A 10,402-nucleotide genomic window follows, 5' to 3' on the forward strand; every position below is an offset into this window, starting at 1 on the left:
GCTGAGGACATGGTGAGGATTGCGCATTTCTGAGATGACCCAGTTTACGTTGCCCTCCAGGGTCACAGGCTTTACCCTGACTCCAGTCACTGCACACTCCTGCATGTGCATGTGCATACACACCTTTGGTCAGAAACAGAGGACCAGGCAAAAGTACTCAGATTCACCACTTCCTGACTGATAAACAACAGCTGAAATTCATGAACTTTTAAAAACAGTTCTATTTTATTGGAGTACAGTTGATGTACAATGTTGTGTTAATTTCTGGTGTACAGCAAAGCAGTTCATTCATTATATATATATATATATATACACACACACACACATTCTTTTTCACATTCGTTTCTATTATGGTTTATCACAAAATATTGAATATAGTTCCCTGTGCTATACAATGAGACCTTGTTCATCCATTCTGTATATACCAGTTTGCATCTGCTAACCCCAAACTCCTGATCCACCCCTTCCCACCCCCTCCCCTTGGCAACCACCAGTCTCCTCTCTATGTCCACAGTTTGGTTTCTGTTTCATAGATAGGTTCATCTGTGCCATACTTTAGGTTCCGCATGTAAGTGATACGAAAGAGTGTTTGTCTGTCTTTCTGACTTACTTCACTTCATGTGATAATACTTAGGTCCATCCATGTTGCTGCAGATGGCATTATTTCATTCTCTTTTATGGCTGAGTAGTATTCTGTGGAGAAGGAAATGGCAGCCCACTCCAGTGTTCTTGCCTGGAGAATCCCAGGGACGGGGGAGCCTGGTGGGCTGCTGTCTCTGGGGTCGCACAGAGTCGGACACGACTGCAGCGACTTAGCAGCAGCAGCAGCAGTATTCTGTTGTGTATATGTACCACATCATCTTTATCCCTTCCTCTGTCCATGGCCATTTAGTTTGTTTCCATGTTTTGGCTATTGAGAATAGTGCTGCTCTGTATACAGGGGTGCATGTATCTTTTTGAATTATAGTTTTGTGAAACCCATGACCTTCTGATAGCTTTGTACCTTCAGATACAAGATTTAAAATGCAATCATAACCAAATATGCTCTATTTTACTAGTTTTTCCTTCTTAGAGTGGTATCTATAAATGTTTGGGAATGGCAGCTAAATTGATTTCTCTTAACCAGTCATGAAAGTTGATTAGGGATGAGCAAGGCAAGCCTGGCATCACTGAAACATTTTCAGTTAGAGGAGTCAAAATACCATATAATCTGAGTCTCAAATTGAGCGTTTAGAATGATGCTCTTTTAAGCTGTACTTTAGCACAGAAAAGGTATACTCTATAAAACGAATTTTTCATGTAGATAAGGCTCCTTGAAAACATATTTCCATGGTTTTTAAAAGAAATCCGTAGCTCAGTAAAGATTCTGCTGCTGCTGCTGCTAAGTCACTTCAGTTGTGTCCGACTCTGTGCAACCCCATACACAGTAGCCCACCAGGCTCTCCCATCCCTGGGATTCTCAAGGCAAGAACACTGGAGTGGGTTTCCATTTCCTTCTCTGCAGTAAAGATTCTTACGTTCCTGGAAGATTTAAGTTCTGTTTGAGGAGCTGAAGCTCAATACTTTGGCCACCTGATGTGCAGAGCTGGTTCATTAGAAAAGACCCTGATGCTGGGAAAGATTGATGGCAGTGACAGAGGATGAGATGGTTGGTTGGCACCACCAACTCAATGGACATGAGTTTGAGCAAGCTCGGGAGATGGTGAAGGACAGGGATGCCTGGCATCCATGGGGTTGCAAAGAGTCAGACATGACTGAGTGACTGAACAACAACAAAGATGACCTACTACCCATAAGGTTGAAGCATTCAAAAAGATAACCTTTTAATAGTTCTGCTGAGTGCTTGAAAATTTATCCTGTCTTGGGAATACAAATGAAAGAGAGCAATGCTGAAATACGGTAAAGGAAACATTGGCTGGAAATCAAGAAACTTGGGATTCCCAACTCCACTGTATTCTGATAACAAAGGAAGATACAAATTCTTTGGGTCTCATTTTTTCTCAGAAACTTCTGAGTCAGACCTGGATTCAAATACCAAGTCCAGTACCTATTAGCTGGATGATACTGTATTAGCTAGGTAAACTTTCTGGGCGTCAGTTTATTTATCTATAAAAAGTCTTTAGTAATACTGTGTGCAGGTATTTTATATATAAAAGTTTTTTTATACCTTTAATCTTTATAACATCCTTAAATGGAATATTCACTGTTGTTATCCCCACTTTATAGGTGCTATCACTGTAGTTGGGAAATTAGATAATGTGAAGAGGTTAATTAGGATAGTTTCTGAGATATGTTACATCACCTGGTACATAGCTGATATCCCAGACATGGAGGTGATGTATTCCTGCTGACTTCATCTCACCCAGCTCCTTCTCTTCTTTTAGGATATGCCTTGAAGATTAGTGAAGAGGAGAACTGCATGCATTAACAACTTAACTTTGGGAATTAGATAGAGATTTAGACCAAAGTGTAAAAATAAAACTGAAGTTTAATTTTTCCTACAGGAGTGGCAAAAACTCAATTATGATATCTACACCCTGCGACAGATTCGAAGGGAAGTGAGAAGTAGATGGAAACACATTTTAGAAGATTTAGGTGAGTCTAAAAGTGATTATAAAATGGCAAAAATAACCAGTTGTGGTTATTCCTCTCTACTTTCTCCAGCCTGGTTTTTATAAAAGGAATGTCAGTAACTGACTGTTTAAGGCTACTGTGTACTAATTGTTTTCCCAATGCCATCCTCTCTGTATCCTCCAGCATAAACATCTGATGTTTCTCTTATCATCAGCCGTTGTCTTGAGGACATATTTTGCCATGTGTTACCCCATCTGTCTTCAGTATCAAGTAGGACAGGGCAGTGAAATCATATGGGATATTCGTTCAATCAAGATCATTGAATTTGGGGGCATTGTACATTGATTGATTTAAATGGAGTGATTGGCCAATTACTCATAGCTTTATAAGATAGAGCAGATTAGGAGAAATGTTATTTGTAAGAGAGACCGCAAATACCTGTGGTATTAGAGTAGCTATTTGGTATTGATTTTTTCTTAATTCTGCCAGGCTTGTAATTCAGTAAATATGGCCCTCACATTATAAAGAAGCTTGTTTTCATGTTCAGAAAAAATGGATTTATCAATTTTGAAGTCCTCAGTCCTTCTCCTTTGAAACAGAACATTACACCTTGGCATTATAACTTTGCAAATGTGGGTACCAAGTTGCTATCCCCTGTTGCTTATATTATGCTTGTATTAAATCTACGAGTCTTTTAGACCTTTGTATAAGTAATTTAGCCAGCCAACGATATTGCCCTGGGGGAGGGAACCTGGGCTTGGAGGAGTCTGGACCTGAAGATGACCATTTTGCAGGTTGAGGGGACAAGTAGGAATTCTGGGGACAGGGGAGGGGGTGAAGAGCAGGAAATGGGAGGAGGGTTTCCAAACTGATAAAGTGGGTGGCAGGCAGTCAGTGGGTGAGTAGCAGAGGCTTAACTTGGAGGGAAAAGTTGACAAAGAAAATTTGACACAAAGAAACCGCAAAAGCATTTTAATTGAAGACCCGACCAACCTCACTGAGCTGCAGGGCAGCAAAGGGAGTGGTGCTTTGGGCTTCAGCTTTCTCGTATTTGCTCCACAGCCGTCTCCGGTCCCCTCATCCCTTGCAGGCTGTTGTCTCCTTGTGACTGCTTCACGTGAGGGTTTAATTTCTTTACACAGGTTTTCAAAGAGAAGCAGACTCTTTGCTGTCAGTGACAAAACTGAGCACCATCAGTGATTCTAAAAACACAAGGAAAGCTCGGGAAATACTGTTGAGACTGGCTGAAGAGACCAGTATTTTCCCTACCAGTTGGGAGCTCTCGGAGAGATATCTCTTTGTTATGGTAAGTGTCCATCTGCTTATTTTTTAGTAATTTTTTAAAATTAATTTTTATTAGAGTATAGATGCTTTTGTCCTTTTGGAGGGTGTCTCAGATGGTAAAGAATCCGCCTGCAATCCAGAAGATTTCAGAGACCAGATTCTATCCTTGGGTTGGGAAGATCCCCTGGAGAAGGGAATGGCAACCCACTCCAGTATTCTTGCCTGGAGAATCCCATGGGCAGAGGAGCTTGTCAGGCTATAGTCCATAGGGTTGCACAGAGTCAGACACGACTGAAGCAACTTATCTCACATAGCTGCTTTAAAATGTTGTGTTGGTAGAACACTGAGTAGAGTTTCCGGCGCTATACAGTAGGTTCCTATTAGTTAGTCTATTTTATGAATAGTGTCACTAGTGTGTGTATGTCAATCTCAGCCTGCCAGTTCATCCCACTCACTCCCCTCTCCCTCTCACTGGTGCCCATACACTTGCTTTCTATATCTTTGTCTCTATTTCTGTTTCTCAAATAAGACCATCTATACCATTTTTATAGATTCCACATATATGCATTCATATGTAATATTTGTTTCTCTCTTTCTGACTTACTTCCCTCTGAGTGACAGTTTCTAGGTCCATCCACATCTCTGCAAATGATCCAATTTTGTTCTTTTTTATGGCTGAGTAATATTCCATTGTATAGATGTACTGCATCTTCTTTATCCATTCCTCTATTGATGGACATTTGGGTTCCCAATTTTGCTTTAAATTTTTGCTTCTCTGTTAGTCCATGTACTTATTCATCATTCTGACCCCATGAACTTCACCGTGGTGTGAGGTGTGGGAGATGGTGCTGGCATCTTATGCCTTGGTGTTCAGTAGCCAGCACATCCTCATCTCTTGGAGGGCTTTAAAAATTCAGGTTTTTGGAATACACTTAGACCAGTTGAGACTTGGGTTGTAGTTCAAGAATCTGTGTTTTTCAGCCAATTTTGTTTGGTAGTCAGTTTTTTGAGCCATTTTTAGGTCAAAGAGATGTGAGAAATTGGGTATACAGCCTAAGATTGAAAAATGATTTGAAAGGACTCAAAGAGCAGGGGAATGTTTTCTGGAGAATGTAAGTCATTAAGGAGTGTCTCTAAATTTGTTGAGAAAAATTTAATAAATGTTCTACTCACTCATTGTTATTTCTAGATGGATGTGATTTTTAGATGAATTTTGGCCACAGACAAGGCTTTGTTTCCATTTTGACAACACTTTTGTTTTTAATTTTTTGGCAGGACCGTCTCATTGCACTTGATGCTGCGGAAGAGTTCTTTAAAATTGCCAGTCGAACTTACCCCAAGAAGGCTGGGGTCCCATGCCTGGCAGATGGCCAGAAAGAACTGCACTACTTTCCTTTGCCAAGTCCCTAAAGGAGAAGCTACGAGGCAGAATGGGAATTCTTCCGCTGGACCTCAACAGCCATCCAAAGTCGGGCAAATGCGTGCAAACGAGAATGAGCAAGGAGAGAGCTAGCTAACAGAAAAAGGATTTTGAATCCTACTAAAACCTAAGAGTTTGGATAGCTGGTCATCATGAAACTCTATGAAATGTTGAAGTTGCATTGAAACATCGTGGTGATCTTGCATCAGAGAGTTGGTCAGTGGGCTGTTTTATCATGGGTGATTAGATTCTGTTGCCCCCATTTTGGTTTTGGTTGCATAATGAGCTCTGACCACTGATCCTATTGGGAGAATGGGATATTCCAGTTAATAAGATTCCTGGAGCCATCATTGAGCCTAAATATGGATTACCAATTTTTAAATAACTGTTATATAATATAGGCTAACACCAAAACACTACCAGGCATGATGTGACCTTCCTTGATTTTGGAGCACCTACAGAACCTTGGAGGTGTTTAGAGCATCAATTGGAGAATATCCAGAAGTTTAGGTGTACCAAATAATAGAAATATCTAGGAGTGCTGCTCAGGAGGGAGTCCTAAGTAGAATGATCCCAATCGGAACTCCATGTAAAAAGCTGTGTCGTCAGTTGTGGTACAGGCATCTCAAATTCTTAACGTTATTGAGATCTGGTTATGTCATTTTTGCATAGTGTCCAGCTCTGGGCCACAAGCCCCTGCCTGATATTTTATCAGGGATATTTTACCTTCACTGTCTTCTCTACTCTTTAGCCTGTTTCCAGCTTATTGACTGAAAGTTACACCTGCCCAGAGTCCTCTCGTGCATATTTGCAACTCTGTAGGCCGTGCTGCATTGAAGAAAGTCATTGCTGGACTTTCTTCCATCCTGAAGATGATTTTCAGAATGGAGCATTTCTGTCAATACAGTTTGCCACAGGTTGAGCAGCTCAGCTTCAAAAGTTATAGCCCCTTAAGCAAGGAGCTTGTCATGAAATCAGGGTTCATTGTATTGAAAAGAGCTTTTCAGGTTTATCAGTAGATTGCTGAAAATAATCGCAATATTCTTACTTTTACAGATTTTGCTTTTCTGACTTCAGGTTTAAAAGTAACTTGTATGTAGTCTGTGCAGGGGATTGTGACTTGAAGATTTCCCTACCCCAACTAACTCTTTTGGTAGTGAATACTTTGTTTAAAATATTTGTCAGAGGAGATCCATGTTATCCATTTATGAGTGCATTGCAGACCAATTAACTGACATGTTTCAGGAAAATTTTTCGTAGTTGAGTAAGTAAACAAAAAGTTTTATTTTTTAAAATAAATAATACATTTTTATTTTGTTTTGTTTAGTTCTTAATACCTCTCTCATGTTGTTTAAAATTAGCCTGCAGATATTTTCTCTCACTTCTGTAGGCTCTTGCAAGATAAACATACAGTGAGACAGACAGACAAAACCAAAAAGAAACAATAAATTAACAAAATACATTTGAAGATCATACTGTTTTCATCCTTGTCCATGGAATTTGTGTTTTGTCTTTGCCTTTTTTGATGTCAAAATAGAGGAGATTGTTTGCATCTATAGAGAATAAGTTGTAACGATAGTCTTTATTTTTGGTAATGAATAAGGTTAAAACTGTCTCTATGATTATAAAAACTCATGGAATTATCCAGGAAACTTTCATTGCAAAGAATTAAAAAGTTTCTATATTTACTTTTCAGTTGAATGTGTGTTACATTTCCGAGAATAAAGAGGAAACAGATACTCTTTCCTTAATCCCTTTAAATTAAAGGTAAAGAGGATGAGAGAGATGGGCTTAAGGACCTCTGGTTGTTCTAAAGCCAGTCAAGGGGCCAGTCTGAGCTCAAGTCCATTGAGAAGTATGTGAGAGGGGCTTGAGGGTGACGGGAGTGACCACTTCAGAAGTCACAGGGTGCTCAGCAGGAACAGGATCCAGGGGTTCGTGTGTATATGCAGGGCAGTTTCAGGTGACGGATGGAAAATTTTATATTAATAGTTATTTATTTTAACATGCACCAAGGAAGCAAGGGGGTGGGGACTTCCTGGGGGCTCAGTGATAAAGAATCTGCCTTCAATGCAGGATACCTGGGTTCGATCCCTGGGTTGGGAAGATCCCCTGGAGGAGGGCATGGCAACCCACTCTAGTACTCTTGCCTGGAGAATCCCATGGACAGAAGAGCCTGACAGGCTGCACCCCATACGGTTGCAGAGTTGGGCACGCCTGAAGTGACTAAGCAGCAGCAGCAGCAAGGGGGTGGTGGGCTGTAATTTAGCAGATAGAACACGAGATTTCCTATTCCATGAATATAATTACAACCAACAATAAAAAGTATTTGTGTTTCCTTAAAGGGGCCCCCAGGAAGGCAGAGTGGACACACTGACCAAAGTGATAAAGAATGCTTTGGTGAGGAGTCACTAACATCACTGAAGGTTTGGTGTATCCCTGTAGGGCAGGGGCTGTTCCAGAAATGCACTCACTGGTAGCAATGGGGATGGAAGAAGAGGTGCTCAGTGGCAAGGCTTCACCGTCAGAAGCCAAGTGGCACAATTATAATGAGTGACCAGATCTGAAGAGTACCTGTAGAGAGATTTGGAGATGGTTGATGAAACATGGCCTCTCTAGGGGCAAAATAGATGGGCAGCCAATAAGAATACTCCTCACACTTTACCATCAAAAGATCTCAAGGACAAGGCTTCCCTGGTGATCAAGTGGTTAAGAATCCAGCTTGCAGTGCAAAGGACACCAGTTTGATCCCCAGTCCCGGAAGATCCCCACATGCCATGGGACAGTTGAGCCTGAGAGCCGTAACTACTGAAGGTCATGCACCCTGGAGCCCGAGCTCCTCAACAAGAGAAGCCACTGAGGTGAGAATCCTTGTGCTACCAGCTAGGGAGTAGCCTCCGCTCATCGCAACTAGATGAAGCCCTTGCATAGCAACGAAGACCCAGCACAGCCAAAAATGTATGAATATTAAGAAAAAGATTAAAAAAAAATTTCAAGGATGGATGATCAAGAGATAAGTAGGGCACAGACACAGCCAGTTTAATAAAAACTTATGATCTCTTGCTAGCTTTCCAGACTTTGATATTTTCCAGACCCAGAAACTACAGACTGAAGGAAAGACTGGATCCCTAAGAAGGAAAACTTTGAAACACCACTGCAAGGGGTCATGGCAATGCTTCCTCTATTCCTCCCTCAAAAGGAGGTTATTTACTGGGATAACTACACTAGAGAAAGGAGTCTACACAGACACACTCCAGACAGGGAACACTAGGTCCAAGTGGACATAGATACCCAGGGACAGGAGTATCATTACGGTGTGCTGTTTAGAGTGGGGCACATGGAATGCAGATAATAAATGGAGTCCTACCCCACGTCTAACTCACAGTCAGTTAGGTGAGTTCATGGGTCTACCCAGTGGTCATCTCCCCAGTTCCACATTAAATTCCAGGATGGAACATACTCTGGACTTGGCAGAACCAACATTTGTTTTTTGGCTGATGGGTTAAAAACCAACCTACTGAGAAAGCTAAGTAGAAGACTCTGAAACTGCTTCACTCCTTGGCCAAGATAATAAACCCAAATTAACATTGGATTCCAGAAAGACAACAGAGATTAGCACCCTTAAAGACCTAAAGGATGCAGGAGTGTTGGTCCTAATTATAATTCCGTTCAATTCACCACTCTGACCCCGAAACTAGATGGATATTGGAGAATGAAAGTGAATTATTGAAAATTCAACTAATTAGAAGCCTTAATTGCAGCTGCTGAGCTAGATGTGGGATCTTGGTGAGAGTAAATTAACAAGTCTCAGCTACATGTGGGTATTGATCTGGCAAATGCATTCTCTCCATACCCATCAGAAAGGAAGGTCAGAAACTGCATTCACTTGAGACGGACAACAGTACACATTTTGGTATTGCTCCAGAGCTAAGACTCTCCTACCCTTTGTTATAATAAAAAGGATCTGGACCCTCTGGATTCTGCAGAGTATCACTTTGGTTATTATACGGTAACATTAGATAAATGGTAAAATTAGATAAATTGGTAACATTAGATCTGATAAATGCAAAGTGGAAAATGCATCAGAGGCCTTGAAGAAAGACAGTTCAGAGGATGAGAGAGAAATTCTACAAAGTCTCAGGAGCCTGTCAATTCATTGCAGTTCTTAGGGATCCAGTGGTCTGCGGTGTGCTGAAACATCCCCTCAAAAGGAAGGTTGAGTTACTTCATTGTACACCTCTAAGGTGCCACCAGAATGCTGGATGGCCATCTCTGTGTTGCCACCTGGAACTACCACTCAACCCATTTAACTGGATGATGTGAAAAGCTGCCAGCTCTGAATGAGGTCCAGGGCAGGAAAGGGCTCCCAAGCAGGTCCAAGGCTGTGGCCAAGTGGCCTGACACTTGTAGCTTAGGACCCTACAGACCCGTTGGTATTGAAAGTTGGTGATAAAAAACGATGCCATGTGGAATTTATGGACAGTTCAATAGGAAAATGACAATACAGACTCCAAGAGTCCTGGAGTAAGGCCATGCCATTTTCAAGGGATGATTACACATTAGTTGAAAAACTGCTCATCATGAATTGGGTTTTTGTCAGACCCATGAAAGTGTAAGGTCAAATCTAACAGCAATCTATTTTTTCTGTTTTTCAATATAAGCTATTCAATTTTAGAATAGTTTTAGATTTACAGAAAAGTTGCAAAGGTAGTACACAGCATCCCCATATGCTTCATGTCAAGTTTCTATTATTAACATAGTATAGTACCTGGGGCTTCTGTGGTGACAGACAGTAAAGAATCCACCTGCAATGCAGAAAACACAGAAGATGCAGGTTTGATCCCTGGGTCAGGAAGATCTGAAGTAGGGAATGGCAGCCCACTCCAATATTCTTGTCTGGAGAATCCAATGGACAGAGGAGCCTGGCAAGCTACAGTCCATGGGATCTCAAAGAGTCAGGCATGAATAACCAACTAACAATAACAATAGTACCTAAGAATGGTACATTTGTTATATCTAATGAACCATTATCAGTGCATCATTAACTAAAGTCCAAGTTTACTCAGATACCTTAGTTTTTACCTAATGTCTCTTTCTCTTTCAGGATCCCATCCAGGACGTGGT

General features: G+C 41.1%; 1 protein-coding gene across 1 annotated transcript in view; it reads left to right on the top strand.

Moving 5' to 3' along the window:
- MREG (melanoregulin) overlaps positions 1-6,966 on the top strand; it is a 69,686-nt gene extending 62,720 nt beyond the window's left edge. Inside the window, exons 3-5 of the mRNA XM_086341398.1 lie at positions 2,505-2,595; positions 3,717-3,880; positions 5,134-6,966. Of these exons, the coding sequence (XP_086197524.1) occupies positions 2,505-2,595; positions 3,717-3,880; positions 5,134-5,268 (390 nt within the window). The 3' untranslated portion in view covers positions 5,269-6,966. The remainder of the gene's footprint in view (positions 1-2,504; positions 2,596-3,716; positions 3,881-5,133) is intronic.
- The last annotated feature ends 3,436 nt before the right edge of the window (positions 6,967-10,402 follow it).

This window comes from Bos grunniens, chromosome 2 (assembly GCF_055505025.1).
Source record: "Bos grunniens cultivar Pamir isolate PY7600 chromosome 2, Bosgru_T2T1.0, whole genome shotgun sequence".
Classification (NCBI taxonomy): Eukaryota; Metazoa; Chordata; class Mammalia; order Artiodactyla; family Bovidae; genus Bos; species Bos grunniens.